General features: G+C 39.5%; 1 protein-coding gene across 3 annotated transcripts in view; it reads left to right on the forward strand.

The window, feature by feature from the left end:
- The window catches only part of MYLK (myosin light chain kinase), a 144,594-nt gene extending 125,678 nt beyond the window's left edge, over positions 1–18,916 (forward strand). Inside the window, exons 26-32 of one of the 3 annotated variants that reach the window (XM_009996028.1) lie at positions 450–667; positions 5,332–5,455; positions 13,271–13,423; positions 14,456–14,579; positions 15,689–15,818; positions 16,664–16,783; positions 18,644–18,916. In XM_009996028.1, the coding sequence (XP_009994330.1) occupies positions 450–667; positions 5,332–5,455; positions 13,271–13,423; positions 14,456–14,579; positions 15,689–15,818; positions 16,664–16,783; positions 18,644–18,894 (1,120 nt within the window). In that variant the 3' untranslated portion in view covers positions 18,895–18,916. Of the gene's footprint in view, positions 1–449; positions 668–5,331; positions 5,456–13,270; positions 13,424–14,455; positions 14,580–15,688; positions 15,834–16,663; positions 16,784–18,643 lie in introns of all 3 variants that reach the window. The other 2 variants (XM_009996030.1, XM_009996031.1) reach the window with 2 other exon arrangements.
- The last annotated feature ends 3,775 nt before the right edge of the window (positions 18,917–22,691 follow it).

Raw genomic sequence — 22,691 nt, forward strand, 5'->3', positions numbered from 1 at the left:
ATCTTATCTGCACTTCTGTAGTGATGAAGCATAGGAGGGAAGGAAGAAGTGAGAAACAGGAGCTTGGAGTCTGAAGTGGTGTTATAAGCCCACATCAGTGGGGTAAGGAACACGTGGCACACACATTTTACTGCCAGGTGCAGGTGGCTGAAGGCAGGATGTAAATCCAGCTACATCCCTACCAGCTGGGATAACAGTATGAGTGTTTCACAGTCCTAACCTGGGAAAGAGATTCACAATGGAGAAATCTATTTATTTATAGCACATACAAGAGTTGATTCTTCCTATGTGATCCTTGTATGGGAAATTCCATTACAAAACATAGATTGCATCCTGAAGTGACTACTGCAAACTTGAACTTTCTGTATTTGTGTAAAGGAAATAGTTCTATCACTACAAAGAAAAAAAAACCAAACAAGCTACAGCTCTTTTTATTGTGTCTTCCATAGGGTTTCTGGAGGAGAACTCTTTGAAAGAATCATTGATGAAGACTTTGAACTGACAGAGAGGGAGTGCATTAAATACATGAAGCAGATTTCAGAAGGAGTTCAGTACATCCATAAGCAGGGCATCGTCCACTTGGATTTGAAGCCAGAAAATATTATGTGTGTCAACAAGACTGGTACAAGCATCAAACTCATTGACTTTGGACTTGCAAGAAGATTAGGTAATGACTTTTCTGCCTATTTCAGTATGACATGGGGAAAAGGGCAGGACAGGAGGAAATTCATACTTACTGTTACATTCTTTCATGTCTAAAGAGTAAATAGATGTGTTTCATATAAACAGCTCTGGTTTTAGCAAAAATAGCTAAGGGAAAAATAAGACATTCAAGAGGGAGAGTAGGGCACCTCATCTTCAAGAGGAATTTGCAGTAAAATGTGCACTATCTACCTGTCTTTTTCTATGAAATGAGAGTCCCTGCTGAATACAAGGTAAAATGCACAGTAGTTGATAATGGCAACGAACTACAGGAAACCATTACTCACCAAGTCTCTTACTGTAAAAAATAGAACAAAACTGTTATCTTCATGAAAGCCATAAGTCCTTGAAGCTTTTGTGACAGCAGGAGTGAAGGTGATGTTCTAGAAGACTTTAAAATATGGATAATTATATTCAATCTATACTTCCTTGTTAGTTTTATCATTTCTTTTCCTAAACAACAGCATTCTGTTGAACATGTTAAACATGGGAGGAATTTTAGAAAGGGTTGTGTTTTGGTCATGTTCATAGTCATTTATATAATAGTGCTACTTAAAAATAAAGCAATTGGATGGAGGGAGAGGGAAGTTCAATTCACTAAGGTCCTCCTCTTTCTATGCTGTTTTCAGCTGCTTCCTGTCCCTCATTTTGGACTAAACTGTCCAACATGCCCTGCAATTTGAAAGCCAAAGACCTTGAAGGGTTCTTGTCTTCATATTGCTCAGTGTTACTTGAGCTCTAAAAAGCAGCCCTCCAGTTGTGTTTGTTAGTGTTAAACAATACCAACACCACACAATGATCTTTTTTTAACCTTGTATCTTCACAAGTGAAGAAAAAAAAATTTTAAAAAAAATCATCCCAGGAGTTAAAAGGAGCTACATTACTTTATGAACCTGTTATACTGGGACAGCTGAGATTTGTGGCTCTTTCTGCCATTAAATTGATTGGGACAACTCATATGAATTGCTACTCTATGTAGAGAGGCTCACAACTAGATTCTTAGTTGTAATCTTATACCTTCCCTAATTAAACAAACTTATATTTAATACTTATTAAAAGTAGAACAATGATTTTCTTCTAAGAATACAGTTTGGAATTACAAGTTCCCTGGTTTTCTTATCTGCCTACATGCTGCTCATCCTACTTGTTTTGACACTTAGGTAACAGACATAGCCAAGAATATAGTTTTACTAAAACAAACCAAAAAATGGTATGCTCAATGAATAGGGGAAAATAAATCTGCTTTTCAGATGTTTAGATCATGTTCAACTCCAAAAGGGTATTACATGAATGTTGGTCACGTGGACACCGTGAACTCAGAGATAAGGCAATTGTTTTATTAAAAGAAGAGATTCCTGCCATTTCTGTTCCTTCACTAGTATGGAGCCAATAACTTTCTGGGAGCATGGACTGGGTTTTGTTCTTGTTGAGGAAACAGGTGAACTGTTAAGTAAGTTCCAGTGCTGAAGTTTTTTTCATCAGAGGTGTGTGAAAGATTTCATCCCATGACTTCCAGCTGTCAGCCTGAAAACTATGTATTTACTGCTGACGTGAGTGGATTTCATCAACAAGAGAGATAACCACAGAATGGCCTTTGTGTAGAAATTTCTTCAAATACCCTTTTAACTTTAAATCTCAGTTAAACTCACACTTAACAAAAAGAAGATCCCATTTTCAGTAGCCTGTTCACATCCATCAGCTTTTCCATTTTTCTGTCAGTCTTGTGCCATCAGTGTCTATTGCACAGCTCACACTAGCTTGGGAGCTGCTACAGTCCTCCCATATGTAGTTCATCTCTAACCTATAGATAACTTCCCTTCATGTAGAATGATGAGAGCTATGAGTACTGACTCTGATTTTGATTTAACACAACTGTACACTCATTTGGCTTAATAAGTTGCTGATTCTTGCAAAGTTCCATTAGATGTATTTGCTGTTTCTTTCATCAGCCTGCCATCAGGGGTAACTCAGTGTGTGTGGCATTTCCCTAGGAAGAGAAAGTCTCCTCCCATTCCATGCCCATAAAGCAAAAACAGTGTTAATCATGAAGATGTTTGTAACATTTTGGCTGAGATGTTTTCCAAAAGTAAAAAACAATTTTTCATGCTTCATTTACTTAAAAAAAACCTGCTAAAGCCACTTTTCACTACGTACTCTCTTCTTACTATTTGTCTTATGTGGTGCACTGAGAGCACATCACTCTGCTTGTTTTCCTTCAAGCCATGTGATTTTGAAATTGGCTGTCAAATTCACTTCAGCTTGGGTAGATGTGGGGTGGGAGCCCTCGTACTACGGACCAGACCCTGGCTGAGCAGGAACTGCTCAACCAATGGACTGCTGAAGGGAAGAGTGGCTGACTTTGCACTTCATATTTACTCTTAACTTTTTGTAACTAGTGCAAATAATGCCTCTAAATATTCACTGTTTTGATCAGTTTTAAAGAAATTAGGAACCACTCCTTCTGCAGTCATCTGCAGCTAATTAATGCTTTTACACTGTCAGGAAATACCAAAGCTGCAGTGAGATATTTTCCTGACCTTTTTTGGTGTGCTGAAGAACACATGTAGAAAATTGTTTAAGATAAACTTCTTGAGAAAAGAGGATGGGTTTTGAGTACTGTAAAGATATATTTTTTTTAATCAGTTGATTATACACAGCATTGGCAACAGTTTCTAACTAGCTTGTCAGCTTTCTATCTGAACTAAGGGATATCCAAACACAGATCCTACTTGTGTACTAACCTTGTAAACATCTGGGTAAAGATTTGACATATTATTGCATAGAAAAGGTATTAATTCTTTTATTTCCTTTTTTCTTTTATACACAGAAAATGCTGTATCAGTTTTTCACACAGTGTGCTTGCACTCAAGTGCCATGTTTTCAAAAAAACATTTCTCTGACCTGTGGGCAGCACATTTCATACACCAGCCTTTTGCATACACAGTGGCTCATGGTAGTTTACACAGTGCACAGAAAAGCCTCCAAACTTGGATGTGAAAACCTGAGTCTGAGATTTGGATGACCATGATGAAGTTTTTAGGAAACTAAGTTCTTTGTGGTAATTTTCTGTTATTTTTTCATCAGGACAGTTGGAAAAAAAAAAAAAAAAAAAAGAAGGTGTTGACCTTACAAAAAACACAAATGGGAAGCTGGGATCCTAGGCTTCCCCTTTGTGCTTGGAAAAGGATGGGTGATCTCTTGCTCCTCATTGCCACTGCAAAGACATGTCCCTTGTTTTAGGCTAAGTCAATTTAGATTGGATATTAGGAAAAAGTAGGTGTTGACCTTACAAAGAACACAAATGGGAAGCTGGGATCCTAGGCTTCCCCTTTGTGCTTGGAAAAGGATGGGTGATCTCTTGCTCCTCATTGCCACTGCAAAGACATGTCCCTTGTTTTAGGCTAAGTCAATTTAGATTGGATATTAGGAAAAGCATCCTAACACTGGAGTGAAAAAACCCTGGCTATGTGAGCATAGGGATGTTATGGAACAGCTTTTGAATGTGCTTTTTAAAGGCTAGTCAGATATCTGGCAGGAAGGTTTTGATGTGGTGAACTTGCATGGGAGGATTTAGGTGATTTCCTGGGGCTGCTCCCAGGAGTTCATCACTGTGTCATTTTACTGGGCCTAATTTTGTTGCTACACTTGCACAAAAGATAAACATAATGCAATTAATCTCACTTAAGGCAAATACCGATTGCCCAGGCACATGTGCAAACTGGACAGGAGTTTCTCAACCTAAATCCAAGCTCATTTCAAACCAGAAACAATTTACTGACATTTTTATATTTGTATAATAAACCAGGGAAAGGGGGATTGTGTTTTATAACCAGTCTCTAATCTCTTCTTTAGTCTCCTTCCTTTCTGACCTTGCTTGTTCTTTTCTTCTTCTTCCCATTCTACTTAGAATGAGCATTGATAAAAATGAGCCCACTGAGATTTGCTTAATAATTTCTATCTAAATGTCTTATGTTTCACACTATGATTTAAACACATCACTCATAGTTGCACAATGTCAGCATAAACTGACAATACTGGGTTCTGGACAGGTGATTATTCTACCTTCATCACTGGATCTTCCACTAGAGCAATACTGGTGGGTCAGCACAAGGAAGATGAAGAGCAGGTTCATGTGTCCCATGACCTCATTCTTTCAGCTCATATTGATGGCAGTAGCTTTGTTGTCAATCACTTTAAAAACATCCATGTTGTTTTTCAGCAGAGTCAAATGTAGGACTGCTGTTCTACAGGCCAGCTGAAAAAAAGTTACAAGAGGTAACTCATGACTAAGCATTTGAGGTTCCTCCTCACCACTTTGTAGCTCCACAGCTGTGGTGGTGGGCAAGCCTGGGTTTGTGGAAACTCCTTGCAATAGGAACCTTAGGAACCTTCTTACTACGTGCCCTGTACAGTGTTGTGTGCTTGGGCATGTTTAATAAATAATTATTTATTGCTATATTTGTTTAATCTAAGAAAACTGCAGTTCAGGTATCATTTATTTTTTTCTCATCAGGATCTTTAACAAAATCACAAACATGAAGGCAAAGCTGGTTTTCTTGTCACTGGGGAAGGATTGTTTTTAAAAATTTGCATGCAGCAGTTAATGGTTTTCTCTTTCATTCTTCACAGAAAATGCAGGTTCTCTGAAAGTTCTCTTTGGAACACCTGAGTTTGTGGCTCCAGAAGTTATAAACTATGAACCAATTGGATATGAAACAGATATGTGGAGTATAGGAGTTATTTGCTACATTTTGTGAGTACCTTTGCTATTCTTAAGACAAATCCAGACAGTTGCTGAACACATAAAATTTCCATCCACTTGTGAATCCTTCTCCAATTTTTCTGGCCTTTTGTGTTTCAATTAGCAGGCTCCATCATGTTTAATAAAAATTCTCTGTTCTCTGAAGTGTGTCCCTGGTAAAGTGCAGAACCAGCAGTTCTGGAAATTCAGCCATTTAGTGCTGTACATCTTACATCATAAACCAGCAATGTTTCATCTAATTTAAAAAGCCAATGTGACAGTATTTTGTTATCAACTTTAAACTATTTTTCCTTCCCAGAAGTTAAAGAGGAATGTTTGGGCATGCACTAATAACTGATAATATCCATTATATTATTCCGAAGAGATAAAATCTTTGTGAAATTCTGGGATCTTCTTATTCAGATTGTATCCCTCATGGGACAGACTAAAGTATCCCAGCTTTACCATATCTGTTCACAGTGCATTTTAGTTTCTTCCTAAGCACAAACCACTGGATAAATACATTTTATAAGCAGTATGGATCAAGCTCATGGAAATATTTTAGAGGACAGTTGGCTGCAGCTCTTGGTAATGTATTTTGGTATTTGATTAAATCTTTTTTATGTGATTTGATAAAGACATGATTATGACCTTCAATGGGTCTAGAGAAATGTATATAGAATTAGGATCTCCATGCCTAGGACAGCAAGTGATCTTCTTCCAACTGTGACTTTACACACCTGATGCCATGTACACATACAAAAGATACGCTCTGTTTGGAGAATGGATCTTTCTCCCTCGCTCCACTCTCAATAGTAGGTAAACAGCAGACCTATTTTGCACTCATTGTTTTAAAAATCTTCTGTCAATGCCTTACTTTCTTTTTTAAGAGTCACCACTGCTCCAGCCACCCTGCTCCTTGAAACCTGGCTGTGCACAGCTGTTTGCCCTGTCCGTGACTGATTCTGCTTGCCTTTTCTATGCTTGTTCTCATACTCCCCATTTCCAAACTAAGAAACACAGATCTCTTTCTTGTCCTGTGCAGAAGCTACTACAGCAACTCCCTTACTCCCAGCAAAGACTCTGAATATTTCTGTTATCTTCTGCTTCTTACGTGAAGCCTGCTACGCTCTTCAAGGTCACTTTGCTCTGCTGGTTTATTTACGGGACCTTTATTTTCCATTCCCTTCCAGCATTTCTTTCTAGACCTTGAAAGCTCCTTTGGATCATTCTGTGGTTCAAATCATGTAGACCACACACGCGGTACTCAGATGACAAATTCATTTATTTCCTTAGCCTTTGGGGCCTCCTGAGTTAAAGAGCCCTGGAAGAGCGACAAGGGAAGAGCCGGGTCTGCTGCTCGGCGATGGCAAACCCAGCAGTTACCTCAATGCTGCATTGCCCCCTTGAGGCCTCTCGAGCAATAAGGAGCAAAGCGTTAACCACGGTGTGACACGCACATTTAGGGGGGGCAACGTCTGTTGCTGTCATTTGTTATCAAAGCACACGTGAGTGTTCGTGTGTCTGTAGCATAAGCAGCGACTTGTCAGACAGCCGAGGTGGCAGCAGCTGCGCGTGCCCCTGGGGCTCGGCACCAGGGCTGCTGCTCCAGTGTGGGAAGGGCTGGAGAATCGTCATCATCTGAGCAGAAAGGCAAAGGGAGCAGGTGAAACAGATGGAGAAAAGGTGAAATGTCAAAGACCAGTTAGCTGGTAGTGGCAGAACTGCTGCTTCCCAGTTTCTCTGTCTACCAGAAGAAAAATACTTGGATGCTGTAATGTTCAGCTGATGGGATTGGGGTGGTGTTACATTTGATTCAGATGACCCAACATGCCTTGTGAAATATATATTATGAAATTACTTGTTTGCTAAGGTGTCATTCAGTGAATTCCTTGTGAGGGGAAAATTACATTAGCCAATGCAACAAAACTCCTATTTTTGATGCACAGCTATTGTTGCAATAATGACTGACAGTATTAATCAGCTTTTGTCTTTCTTTCAATAAGAATAAAGTATTAGACATTAGGGAAGACCTGTGAGTCACCTCTTGGACTTGCCCTCTCCACCCCAGAGCCCCAGTCTGTCTTCACTTCCTCAAAGCTCAGCTATTTTTGCAGACTCACGACTAAGAGCCATTATCCAAAGTGGACTATCACATCATCATTACAGAATGCTTGAGAACTGCAGCTCTCCTTAGTTGTAGCTCTGCTTTCCTGTTTTGATTATAAGCACAGAACCACCCCATCGTATGTACCAAGTGTAAGACTCACCCATTTGGTGCCTGTCTCACCTACCATCACTGCGCTTGTAACTTGGTATTTGCATCCCCTCTGCCCCTGATGTGTGCGGGCCATGAAGGAAAAGGCGAGCACTGAGCAGCAAGTGGACTTACGGGCAGGTCTGCTGCAGGCAGCTGATGGCCCAGAGCTGCTGTGTCCATCATATGTCCTAAGTGAAGCGGCAGGGAGCATGCTACAGCATGACTTGACATACATCTCTTTTAAGGTAGCATTGAGGTAGTGTTGAGAGACCTGTAACCTGTCTAGAAAGGGAATATTTTTTTCTGTTATGTTCTGTGCAACAATAAATACAAACCAGGTTTAGCAAAGAGCTTCTAAAAGAGATCTTGGTGGGTGAAGGGTCTTCCCACCAGAAGAATAAGTGGATGAGATGTAATCTCAAGTAGGAAATGGTGACAATGCTCCCTCAAAGCCCCACAGCAAACCTCTTTCCCAGCCTTCTGCTATGCAGGCATTATGTACAGATACCACACTCTGCTGGGACGCTGCATCTGTCTTCCTTATGGCATGTCTGACTTAATTCCATCCTACAGCTCATGTGTTCCCTTTCCACGTTTCTAAGCTATACATTAAATCCTTTTAATCTTTCTGGTTAACTTACTCAGTCCTGTTTTTTCATCAGACTTTGTTCTTTGTTAAATTTCCCTGTCTGTATCCTCAGTCTCATGTTTTTTATCTTCCTCTTTTATCTTGCTCTCTCTCTGTTCTGCATCACAGTGCTGTCCTACATACTTAAGTTGATCTATTGCCTTTGAAGTAACAGGCCACAAATATTATAGCTTGTGTACATCATCTCCATTTATGTCTATTTCAGTGTTTCTTCTTGCATTTACAGTAATCTTTATCTAATGAAGGTTAAACCTGAATTCTTTCCAGCTCTTTCTGTCCCATTTATGTTTCTGGACATTGCTGAATTTGTTATTTTTTTTCTATTTCTAGTTCTCTCCTCATGAACCATTTGGAGAGTTGGTGCTTCCACTATTTAGCAATCTGAAACAATTTCTAATTTTATTTTTATTTCAAACCAATTTTCAGTCTAAAATTTCAGCACTGCATGTATGTACATTGAAAGCAGAGAGCCTTTTTCCTTCTGTCTCCAAAGAATCTGACTAGTTTCAGGGACGAACTGGCTGGGGTAGATTGAAACCTCAGCTTGCTTTCCTCTTTATTCTTTTTGCTTCATCAGTGCTAGCCAGTGTATATCTTTTCAGAATACTTGACCTCTGACAATTCTTAGTTTTTAATATGCTGTATCTTAGGCTCTTTTTTAATATCACTCTTGATCTTGCTATATACTCTTTTCCTTGAGCACCTTCCTAATACTATGCACCCCCATTCTTCAAACTTTCCTTTTTTTTTTATCTACTGTATTATTCATCAGTGCTGTTATTACTCCCTTCTTTGGCAGTTAGGGGTGGTTGAAAGATCTTTTGGTATAGTTTATCTTTTGGTTGTGCAAACTTGGTATTTGATAAGGCAAGACATGCTGCTTACACTTGGCTTCTTGTCCTATTAAAAATTTGAGCCTCGTTAATACAAAGATGAGAGAGCACTCCTTGTTCCTTCAGTAAAACAAGTTTGGGGGCCTTAATGTCATGACTGTACTGCTCAAAAGAAAACTAATTATTCGTTCAGTGGCACTTTCAAATTCTGATTCCTTATTAATCTACTGGGCATGTGAAACAAGGATGGGAACACAAAGTAACACACTTGCTTCAGCAATGAGCTGCCTCCCTTCACATGGGTTCACTGGGGTGTTTCTTACAGTGCAGGAGTCACTCAGCCCCCAGCTAAGGAAAAGGTGGTTTTGTCCAGTGGATTCATGTCCTGCACAAAGTAACCTGAGACTATTTGTTTTATTTCACTTGTAAAATAATTTAATTACTACATGTCCACCAGGGTGCAGGCATTATCCTGTGCTTACTTGATATGACCTGCAGGAGTTTATCAGAAGCAGAAGCCCTTCATTCTAAGATCTGTTACTTTTTTTCACTGGTAATACAATGCACAGGCTGGTAGGAGGGGCTCAGTGCCATCAGCCCAAATCAGTGGCTGCTACAAGCACTGTTTGCCGAGAAATGCTCAGTCTGACTTTCTGAGACATGCAGCAAACTCACCTTTCCTGGATTAGTGGTTGTCTGCACAGATGCACAGATTTCCAAGTGAAATGCTTTGTTACACAGGCAGCAAGACCAGCAACTATGTTGGATGGAGCCTTTCGATCTTAATATTTCTAAATCTGCACTCAGAGCTTTGTTGGAACAGACCAGTAAATGCTAAGGAACTTCTAGATGATAAAATATCTTTCTTCTTTACTTAGAAGTGGAAACTGTGAAAGATTTTCTAAACAAATGGTTCTTAACATGCCAGGAAGATGCCTGGTTAAGTAGCTGGAAAAATGTTTTCAGTAAACAACTTGCTGCTCGTCTAATGGTAACTTTGCAGTGTAAGCTCAGAATTAATCTTCTGGAGCAGTAGCTCATCTTTATCACTTAACTTCAGCATTCCAAAAAGAAATTGTTTCCATTATCTGTCAAAGGATTTGCTGGGCCATTATTACTTTAAATGGCTATTAGGAAATGAACAGCCAAGACTTGGGTCAGTGAAATCTGTGCTAAAGATAAGAATTCCTGGTTATAATCTGCACTAGTTGCTGGATTTTGTTTTGTAACTATAGACAAGGATCTAGTTTGCTTTTCAAGTATTTCCATGACAAGGCAACTCATTCACAGTATTAAACTGTGGTCGAGAGAGAAAATTGTTTTAGCCTTATAAATTTACAACAGCACATTCAGAAAAACTAAAATAGGTTCATTGAAATGTTTGAATGGGTACTGTTACACTGGCATTTGGAAGTGGCAACAAATGCATGGGATAAGTCAATCCCACCTCAACATTACAGATTTTAGCTGATAATTCTGTCATGCCTTTCTTAAAAAAAAACACATCACAAACAACAACAAAAACAACAAAACCAACCAAACAAAAACAAACAAACAAAAAACCCACAAAAAACCCAACAACAACAACAAACAAGGGGGGGGTTTCCTCTCTTTTCTCTCTAATCTCTTTCAATTTATCCTCATCCCTTGATGTTGTGTGTGACATTCAGTATCCCTTTGCCCAGAAAGTTAGATGTCTTCACAAGCACTGTCTCTTCCAGTGCAGTGTGGAGCAGTGGTGTTCCCACATGAATGTCTCTGTATCTGTAACAGTCTTTATATCATGGAACAGATTCCTCAGTACTGCAGCTTTCATCTCGGGAAATAGGCCAAAATATTATCTGATGTAACACAAGAGGTGCACAGTACTATTTGTGGTAATACTATGCAGAGGTCACCTTTGCCATACTTCCATCAAGTATTGAAGGGAAATGGGATTGTAATTGCTCTGGCTGCTCAAGTGTGTCCTCTGGAAGCTTAACTGGATGAAGAAAAGATATGCATCTTCTATATTGACAGTGAACTAAAGAAGTATTTCACAGATCCTTCATTTGTATAAAATATGAGCCTTTTTAGCAGCTGCTGAATTGGCTCAGAGATGATTGTACTTCCCATAGTCAAAAAAGAGACCACTTAGCAATCAGTATCTGGAACCCAAAACTTAGAACTGCAGTTTGGATGAGATTTTTTTTTCACTTTCTAAAACATTATAGAGAAAGATGACATTGTCATAAATAGGAAGATACTAAAATACTGGAGTGGGGATAGGGATAGGCCCTGCAGGAGTGCTTTGCAGATTCCAGGACAGAGAATTTGCTTCAGTGATTTAAGTGGCCGTGATGGCTGATATGCATGAGAGCAGAACAGAGTCCTTTGTGCTGCAGCTGTACCAGCTCCCCAGTGCTGACTGGCATAAACTTTGTCTCTTTCAGTAAAGTAAGTGTCAAAGACAGAAAACAGTCACAGTAAAGTCTGAGCATTTTTTGGTACATTAATCTTTCAGCCTTCTGTAACACGTCTTTTATATGTTCATAAATGGGTTTATCTCATCTTATACATTTATAGAATTATGCTTCAGTGTTGCATTTGAATCCGCCCCATATAATGCAAAGTAAGAAATCAAATACATTCTGTTCTGATTTATCTCCTGCCTGAAAAGAAACAAGCTTTTATTTTCTCCTCATGAATTATTACTAGGAAATTTCTGAGGTATACACCTAAGATTCTAGACTCTGCTGTACTACACACAACTTCCAGAAATGGTAAAAGATTTAGTATCTGCTTTGTGTGAGGCTTCAAAGAGTTTGTGTTCCTACTTTGCTTATAGAAATAAAACACTTAGGAACAAATTCCAAGTCAGATTTTTAATGTTATTAGTAACAAAAGTATAGCAAAGTAACTACTTTGAGAAGAAGAATATACTAATATTATTACTCTAGTAGCTTTCTTTATTTGACCCAAATCTCTTTTTCTACCAGTCTGTAATATTCAGTAGCATTGCAGTATTTTTTCATATAGTACTTTCAGTACTGTACGTTCCACTTTTCCATATTAAAAAAAAAAAAAAAAAGTACTACTGTTGAAATACAACTGATTGCTGTAACTGTTCAACACAATTGTACAGAAAGAGCAAATGAAGTCTTTAAAGTTTAATGAAGAATAGGTTATTATGCAAATTGCATGCCAGGAAGAAGATCTGCAAAACTAGGTAACTCGTTATTCTAAGGAATCACCAACTTTCACCTTAAGTTTTTATTGGAAGTGTGGCATATACAAGTATCAGAAGTATCTGGAGGCACAAAGGTACAGTATAATAAGGGACAACACTCAACTGCAGAAAGATGCTCTGCAAAAAATTACACCGTGATGTTCCGTAATTGCCTTTCACTGGAAATGTAGCAGTTACAGGGAGTAAAAAGCCTTGAAAACTCAGATTATAAGAGTATTACTTCTATTTCATGCATCATGACTGATTGAGAACATAAAGACCAAATTACTTCTGGATGCATCTGCATAACTCTACAGCCTGCAGTGATGTAGCACTGTTTTATCTGGCTAAGTAATTTGGGGTCGTTTTGTTTACAAAATAGCCCTGTGGATTTCATGATGCATCTTTCTTCTTGGGGCGCTCTCTGCAGGAGTAAATGGAATAAAAGGTATAAAAATACTTGGTTTGACAGTAAAGGCAGCAAAGTCACTCTGAAAGCACAAAAAAAAAATCTACCCAACAGCTATTCAGCTGAATTTGCTGTAGAAATGGCAGTGTTATTTTTGCAGAACTAGAAAAGTAATTTAACAATCTTGTATGCTTCATTTTCAGCTGATTCTAGTTCTCTCCTCAAAAATGTCTTGGGAAAAGAGAAAGAAACAACAGATATTTTTCTTTCTGTTTTGCAATCAAAATTCTAGTTTCCTTCCCGTAAGACCATCTGTAGTTATGACTCTTTTTATTTATTTCTTTTAAGGGAGCTTTTACTGATAAAGATATGCAGAGTTTAGGAGATGTCACACAAGATTTTAATCTGCTCCTCTGATCATTTTCAAATTGACCCTGTTTGTTTTGTGTCTGTCTATTGCATCCCCAGGGTCAGTGGACTTTCTCCTTTCATGGGAGACAATGACAATGAAACCTTAGCCAATGTTACCTCAGCAACCTGGGACTTTGATGATGAAGCTTTTGATGAAATCTCTGATGATGCCAAGGACTTTATCAGCAACCTGCTAAAGAAAGACATGAAGTAAAGCTGTTGGACTTGATACACTTTCTGTGTTTGCATGTAGCTGAACTTGTAATTCTTGTTTCCCCACTGTGAATCTCCACGTTGAGGCAGGCACCTCTGATGATACTTTATAAGGAGCTCTGCGTGCCTGTGTCTCTGTGTGCAGCTCTCGTTTACTTTACGGTGCAGGGTCTGAATGGAGTGTTTCCTTTTAATTGCCTGCTCGTTCTGCTTTTCCCTTCCCTCGGGCAAGATGCAGCCTGAGCTTTTGTGTGGCTACTCTTCACTGTTGTGTGACACAGATTCCTGCGTGACATGTTCTGTCTTGATCAAATGGGTTGCAATTTTTCTTCAAATTTATTTCCACGTGTTGCTTTTAAGTGCAGTAGCTCTGAATAGGCAGCTTTGTAATAAATCTACTAATTGGGCAAGAAAAAAAGAAATCACAGTTGGAAGCCCTGTTTACAGCTGACTCTGAACAAACCAAGGAAAGAAAATGAGAATACATACTTCTTCCAATGAGTTTGCAACTGGATGAATGGAGAATAGAGGGTTATTTATCTGTGTACCATGAACAAAGTGAAGAATGGGTGTGTCTTTATTAGAGATGTGGACATTTCTGCTTTGTAACATGTTCAGTGCTGCAGGGAAGGAGGGCATGAAGTGGTGGGAAAGGAGTAATCTCTGCAAGTGCAGGAAAAGAGATCTGGGATCATGTTCTGCCAGCATGAGGTAGCTGAATCATTGCCACTGTGCCTCTGCTCTGTGTTCCATGCCTGAAACATATGGCTTTTAGTGCCTTGTTTTTTGATGTTTTATTAACACTTTAAAATGCACAGTTTTCTCTGAAAAAAAAACACAACAGCATTTGTGAAAGCAAGTTTAGAAAGTGAGCACAGCTGGGAAAGTGGTGCAATGTGATCGATGTTGCTACATTTAGGAAACAGAAAAAACAGCTCTCAGAAAAGAGAGCACAAAATAATGTTAAAGCAGGTAGGTTCAACCATCATTAGTGGCAACACTGACAAGTCTTTTTTATATAAAAAACAGGAGTCGCTTTAATTGTACTCAATGTCTTCAGCATCCTTGGCTGCAAAAAGACACCAAAACCATGGAAGCCAAAAAACTTTCCAAAGATAGGATGAAGAAATATATGGCCAGAAGAAAATGGCAGGTAATGAAGAGGTCAAAGAATCGGGCTAGTTTTCCTAATAAGTCTCTTTATTTCTAATGTTTATGATTCTGAAAAACATGTCATGCCAGGTGGTTTCTGCTTCTGGTGAAAACTCCAGTGTGGTCAGAGTGTGAATGCAGCAAAGCAACTTTGGTTTCTGTGACCAAGTAGTAGGAGGGTGCACAGCTGTGTACATATAAAAAATGATTATTCTTTTGGGGCTACTAAAAGGTGTATGAGTGGATGTATAGTTTTTCCTGCTCTTTTGGGAGAAAGAGAAAACTCATTTTGTCGTAGTTTCATTCTCCTAAGCTGATAGTTCTGCCTTCTTGGAGCACCAAGCTCCTCATGGATCCAGTCAGATTGATTTAATAATTATCTTTGATGTATTTGGTATCCGTATCTTCTTTTTTCTTAATGCTGGAACTGTTGTAGCAGGTCCATCTCTGCTGTTCTGATAGCAAGGGAAGCTGATACATAAAATCCTTTATCCAGCCTTTTGAGTAGCCTACAAGATATTCATGTATGTAGAACTACTTATATCTCCTCTGACATTCTACTGTACGTGTTTCTTGTGAGCTTATGCAAGCTCTTCAAAAACACAAGTGTCCAGACCAGAGGCAACGTAGTTTGAGCATATTTTAGTATCCGGGTGGTTGATTCCTGTGCCTGTCAGAGCTCTGCTCCCATCATGCAGATGCTACTTTTTCATCATTTCATATTCGCTGGTTATTCGTCCTTGGGGACACTCAGCCCAGCCCATGTGGCTGCTGAAGAGCCTCCTGCCACCAGAGTTCAGTTGCAGTTAAACAGAACGTCGCTTTTTCACTGGCCCTCCTCTCGCGCAGCGCTTTTTATCCGCAGCTAACAGAGACATTCATTTAGGTATGAGTTCATCAGGGGAAGTTTATATCTGCAACTAAATTTGGTCATTCAGACCAGCCTGCTCTGTCTCTCCTAAAACAACAGAGCTATATATAAGCAGTTTGTCCAACAATTCCAGTGAGGTTTGCAGAGATCCCAGATAATTTGTCCGAAGCACAATTGTTACAGAAAATCACATTCCTGTTGGATTGGATTGATCAGAAGCCTTTTATGTTATGCCTTAGAAAACAGGCCATGCTGTCCGAGCAATAGGAAGACTGTCGTCCATGGCAATGATTTCTGGTATGAGTGGGAGGAAGGCCTCTGGGAGCTCGCCTACCAGCCCTATAAATGCAGACAAAGTAGAGAACGAAGGTAAGGAATTTTCCTGCACTGTATTTTTACCTCTCTGTGAATCAATCTTACTAAAACTTTCAGCAAAATGCTAGAGACCAATCATCAAGTTGATTATTCCTGCTCAGTCTCTCTCTCTGTGTTTTTCTCTTCTTTTTCTAAAAATAAAAAATCTGTCAAAAATTAATTGTTCTCATATTTTTCTGCTACTCAGAATTTCTCAGTATAGTTATGGGCAGTAAACTCTTTTCTTTTTAAAGCCAAAGAATTAAGGTAGATTTGTCAGCTTCACTTTTGGAATGCATGTTTATACAAAGATTACAGTGATGTATTGCTCTCTCCTGCAAGCAAGCAAGCAAGCAAGTATTAACACTTGCTTCAACCAAGACAGGTACTCTGCATTAGCCACTCTCCTCAGAAAAATGGCATTTAAGAACAAAAATAATGTGTCTACATTATTCCCCTGCATCCCCATTTGAAGTGTTGATCTGGGGTGTGCAACAGAGGTGCAGATGTTGGACACTTCTGAAAATCAAGCAAGTAATTCTGACACCCACACAGACTGCAGGCTGTGTACAAGTTGAACTGGGAACAGTCAAGGTTCAGATAGAAACAAATTCAAGGAAAAAATAAAGATAGTGTGGTGGCCTGCATGTTAATTTAATTCTATTTATGGTCTGAATCTTCGTCCAGCTGCAAAAGATTGGCACAAAACTAAGCAGCTAACCTCCTCTCTGTGCCATAAGCCTTATGGAATTAAGTGAAATAAAAGATGCTTTTGTTACCATTTGGTAATTAAAAATTAAAATACACCTTTTGGAAACATGCCCTGTAAAATAATGAACTATCTCTTCACTCTCCTCCAGATGCTTTCCTTGAAGAAGTGGCTGAAGAAAAGCCCCATGTAAAGCCATATTTTACTAAAAAAATCCTTGACATGGAGGTTGTGGAAGGAAGTGCTGCTAGATTTGACTGCAAAATTGAAGGTATTCTGAATTAGCACAATCTTTCTGTCTTTCCTTGCCAGCTTTTTGCATTGTGCTGTTGTTTATCTTTTTTGATATTTTTTTTTTCTGTATTATTGTTGAGTTGATGCCATTTTCCTTTACCAATATCTGCATGTCACAGCATGAATGTGTTGCAATATCAGGAATTATCTGGAGCTGCATGGGTTTGTTCTGTGCTTGCCATAGAACAGAAGTCTCCAGCAGTCAATGCGTGAATCACTAATTCAGAAGAGCAAGTGGGAACAGTAAGGTGATTTTTGAGGACAGAAACAGTAAAAACAAGATGCAATGTAGTACCATACATTGCAAAAGTACACTCTTAGAGACTGCTAACCAGAAACCAAGAATAAGTACAGTCATTTCTCTGAAATGACAGACAAGTTTCACATGACCTCAAGATCACTTTAAGCCATAAGTACATTTTATTAAAGGCAAAGAAGTCCCTAACAGTGTGTTCCCATGAGAAATAATGACAATATCACTGCACTGGTTATAAGAGCGACATCCAGAAAATATTGTGTTGTTTGTTTTTTTGAACTTATGAGTTCAAGAAAGAAAACTCAGACTGGAATATGCAGATAGAAAGAATAAGTTCATGAGAAAGCACTTAAGGAGCTTGTCTTGGTCAGCCTAAAAGCATGAAGGCCAAGACCTCCAGTGCTGCTACTGGAATGAGACTGAAGCTTCTACATCCCAGCTGCTGCTGAAAACCAGCAATTAGGAAGAGCTGTTAAAACAAAATGGATCAAGTCAGTACCATACTGCATGTGTTCAAGTTAGTCAATTTCTAATCTTAAAATGAGGTTCGGAAACTGCTTCACTGACCTTCTGCTTGTTTGTTTCTGTGCTCCTAATCTCTTTCACTGCCTATGTTTCCTACCTCACAGCGGAGATGTGAGGATGGATTATTGTTGCTGATGGATGCTCAGCGTGAGCGGTATGTGCCTAAGTACTGCTTGGAATAAACCAGACGGATGTACCACAGCCAATGTTCCAAACTTTCCAATGTATCTCTGAAATGTTCACTGTGCATTAGGGATTCCTGCACTTTATTTCTGCTCAGTGGGAATTCATCCTTCTGTCATAGTCCAGAACTTGGCTGAGACAACAAGCCTTCAATTTGTTACAGCAGCCAAGAGTACTGTATAAGGGATTGTTCTCCAGCATGTGTTGTACAGCCCTGCTCTGGATGCTTTGAGTGTAGCAGAGCCATTTCCCTCACAAAAGGCTCCAAAACTCCTGCTGAGATGCATAATCAAAATGCTTTTCTTACAGTCCCTCACTTACCCTAACAAACAGAAAAAGGAAATCGGAATGCTAAGGTCCTGGTACAGGACAGGCTGGTGTGTAGGGAGAATAGGAGGTGGAAGATTCAGAATAGCCACAACAAAGCAACCTGAGAAAGATATTAAGTTGCTGTTGTAGTCCAAAACACCTTTCCCTTGAAATTCTAAATCTTGGTGTTGGGAACTGTGGGTTCCACAAAAGCTGCAGCATGAGGTAAGCCCCAAATAGAGTGCTAAGAGTCCCTCACTGGCTGATGTCTGAGACACACAAAAAGCTGCCTGCAGTTACTGCAAAAGTAGTGGAAAGTGGAATCTAACTAGTTACCTCAGTGCCAACTTTCAATTTTTTTATATATTTATAATAAAGTTGTTTCAGGTAAAGGTGAAGTAAAAAAGCCTCACATCATCTAAATTTCTATGAAACAGAATTCAATGAAATATTTGTATATCAACATATTGGCATGCCCATACACAGATGGGGAATCAGACCTTAAAATTATAGCTTAGTTAATAGTCGTTCATTGTAATTGCTGTTCTCTCTCCACTATTGCAGGCTATCCTGACCCTGAGGTAATGTGGTACAAAGATGATCAGCCTGTCAAGGAGTCCCGTCACTTCCAGATAGATTATGATGAGGAAGGGAACTGTTCTTTGACTATTTCTGAAGTATGTGGGGACGATGATGCCAAATACACCTGCAAAGCTGTCAACAGCCTTGGGGAAGCCACGTGCACTGCAGAACTCCTTGTGGAAACAATGGAAGAAAAAGAAGGAGAGGATGAAGATGAGGAGGAGGAAGAATGAAACAAGGCTCAAAGAAACAAAAATAATTAAAAATATATTTAAAGACTCTCCTTATAAGGCTCAGAAAACCAAGTTATCAAAAGCACCTTGTGTGATATGTAGGTCTTTGGGGGGTTGTTTTTTCAGCATCATCAGTTGATACTGGTTTCCTTTATGTATGGGCATTAATTCAAATCAGCAGGTGATTTTAAGTTGCTAGCATGATTGGATTTACTTTAAGCAGGTCATCAAAATCAACTAAGTTGCCCAGTCTATTTTGAAAATCAAATGTATGGAAAACAAGTTTACAGTTATATTCTGAACATCTTAAAGAAAAAGTCCATTTACTGAGCTCATTGCTCTATCCCGTCACCTCACCCATCACCAAACTGCAGCTAAGTCAGCTCCCCAAGATGTACTTTACAAGGAATCGTTTGCCAGACACACAGTGAATCTCTCCAGTCCTAAGACCCAGGTTGTTTCCTGAGCAGTATCTATTATAAGGGAAGGTCTGACACAGCCAGCATTGCAATGTGTATGTTGGTATGGTTAATTTTTCATTAAACAGAATTTCACAGTCCTAACTTCAAACACATCTTGTGCCCTTTCTCAGTGCACTGTTAGTGCCATTGTAATACTGGCTCAAGTTAAACAACCAGCTGGTTTCCTGAGATACTTCTGATCTTGCCTCTAACCAGCTGATCACACCTTGTCACCTTTCCCTTACAGAACCTGTCACTTCAGCACAGTCACAGCTGTGACAACTTAAAGAAACAGACTAAGAACACAAAGACTGAGAATATTTTCTGTTGTTCTGGTCAGTCTCATAATGACTTATGATTCATATAAATGCTGCTGTGAAAAAAAAACAGGTTATTGCACAACCAGTGACTTCTATGTGCATGTGTGTGAATGGAATCCCAGGTTAGTTAAACTTTTACTTGCGTTTATTTGGCGATTGCAAAACAAAACAGATCTCAACTGATGATAAGCTGGAAACTCCCGCAGATTTTTGGAGTAGCAAAAAAAAATAGTAGCCTGGATTACAAACTCCTTTATACTTAGCAGTTTCCAAAGAATCTTAACCTATATAGGACCTATTTCTACCTTATGAGCTTGACTGTCTTGTTTTTGTCTTAAACCTGCACCAGTAAGGCTGTTGCGTTTTTTAAAAATGTAGAGAAACAAAGCAAAACAAACAAACAAAAAAATCCAAACCCCAGTTGTTTTTTTTTTCTCAGAAATGGTTAATGCACTCAGACTTAGTAACTTTGCTTTCCTATCACAGTATTGGCACTTTTTAATTTTTTGTTGTTGTTCAGAGGTAATATCAGAGGCTGTGAGGTGATCTGCATAATCCAAAACCAGTGTGTCTTATATCTATGTATCATTCCAAAAGTGATTCTTTTCCTTTTCCACTTTTTTTGTGTGTAAAGTGCAACCATTTGCATTTCAAAGGTTACCTCTTTCAAAAAAAACAAACATTACCTTAAATCCTCACCACTAAGTAGTCAGTGTACTTCAATACAGGTGTGTACAACCTTAGGTTGTTTGATATTACCTAGCTGTGTACGTGTTTCATATGATTTGCTCTTCTACATTCAAAGCCCAACTAGTGTGGATGACAATGTGGGTTTTAACCGCTTTACTCTTTGTTGCTAAGTTCAGATTGCCAGCATGTATTTTCCTTTTCAATTGATAAAAAAACCTCTTGTTATACTAAACACAGTATTGCCACAATTCCTTATACAGAAAGGTTTTGAATCTGATTTAGAGCATACAGAGCTTTCCTCACGTTTTTTAAATGTTTTAGGCAACAACGGGGTGTATTTTGTACCTTAATAAAACTATGCTGATGTTCTCCCAGTTTGTTAAACCATCAGAATTGCAAAGATGAGAACGCTACAGCTGTAGTTGCTCACAGTTCCTAAATAAATAATACCACAAAGCACGCTCCATGTGTACTCGATTGCAGGCGTCGCTGCGGTCACGTTGGCGTCTCCCCCTGCTCTGTCCTGGGAGTTGTTGGGCACATGAATGGATGGGAGAGGAACAGGGGAACCTCCCTGATCTCAGTGGTGCTGCTACATGTCTCCTACCAGACACAGCCAGGGGCTGACACCAGGCACAGCCGTGTGCTCTGCTGCCTGTCTCCACCCTCGTCGCATCCTCCACAGTGTAAACGTGGCTGGGGCACCATGACAGCTGTGGGTTTGTGGGGAAATGTGTAGTTAAGAAAGAAAGGAGAAGAAATTCAGGGACATCTGAATGTAGATGTGTACCTAGCCCAATACTCCTAGAAACTGTAAGGATGAAGATATTTAGCAAGTACACTTGTGCTGCCTTGATGCAGATTTCTAACATGGAGCTCAGGACACCACGGACAGCGCAGGACCACGCAGAAACTCCCTAAAGCAAAGACAGTGAAACATCCTGCTGTAGCCACACATTTCTTGAGCAAATCTTCAGCCTTTGAAGCCAAGTGTGCTCAAGTGTCCTGTGAAGGTACATAACTTCATGCAGTGCGTCTGGTTTCTGTTCAGATAGGCACATGCATGAAGCAGTGACACATCCTACTCTGGTGGCCTGGCTGTGGGCATGGCAAGGTCTGCAGGGACATGTGCTGCCTATCGACACCCACAGACTGGGTATCAGTGTTCCTGCACAGGTTTACCCTTCCCTCTCCTCCTTTACTAGTCCTTCAACATCCCACAGGCTGTAAACTGCCTGTTTTTCTTTTCCCCAAGGACATAACCAGCTTACCTGCTCCCAGTTGCCTTCTGTTAACATCCCGTCTAGTCTGCAGGAGACAACCTCTACTTCTAAGATTATGTCGCGTGTATCAACTCTGAGCAATCTCCTCCAACCTCTATCTGACCTTTAATTTCATTTGTTTGGTTTTGTTTGAAAAATAGAATCTTATTTCCTCTGAAGAAGGATACTTCATGTACTTGAAACCCTCTCTCATTTTGCCAGCCATGCTAATTTATCTAACAAACGGTACTACCTCTTCCTGTACACCTGGTCTTGCTTGTACAACGTTTAGAGAGAGCCACTCTTGGGGTGTGCTGAGGTTGAAACAATCCCCTATAGCAGAGGTTATACAAGACATCAGTACTGCTCCAGATGGACCACTTCATTCTTCTTGTATTTCTTTTGTATACAATTCAGACCTGTGCGTATTTCTGGTGGATGAAGAGACCTTTGCTAACTGCACGTGAGGCATGCAAAGACTTTTCTATTGCTGTTTCTCACCATAGCGCTGGGAAGATACGTCAGGACTTCATAGCTCTCTCCTCTGTTGCAAGTGTCAGAATTAAAAAATGTAGACTTTTTTTAGGTTGAATAATATGAATAATGCAAGATATGTTTTTCTAAAATATCTTTGATTTTTTATTGGAACGTTGCCCTAAAACGTTGCTGCTTGAAAGTCTCATCAACTTGTCTTTGAATTGCGAGCCTTATTGCCTTCAAGAGACAAGTACATCATGCCATGAATTTATTAAGTGACATAAACACTTTTGTGACAGCAGAACTTGCTGGGATGGGGAGGGCGGGTGATGTTGTTCTCCTGCACTGTTTGTAAATGAACTGCACCGTAACCAGCATGAAAACTGGCCTTTGCTTCCGGAAGCTGACAAGCCATTCTACTCAATATTTACAACTTCTGAAGGGGAAAAAAAAAAAGTAATTTGTTTTCATCCTTTCATGGTTAACTCTTTGGAAAGACAGCTCTAGTTGCACCTCCTCTGAAGAAGATGCTTTGCGTCCAGGTTCTCGCTCTTGTATGAAGCGATGGCAGAAAAGGAGTTACAGCC

Source organism: Chaetura pelagica, unplaced genomic scaffold (genome assembly GCF_000747805.2).
Source record: "Chaetura pelagica isolate M959 unplaced genomic scaffold, ChaPel_1.0 scaffold3, whole genome shotgun sequence".
Lineage (NCBI taxonomy): Eukaryota > Metazoa > Chordata > Aves > Apodiformes > Apodidae > Chaetura > Chaetura pelagica.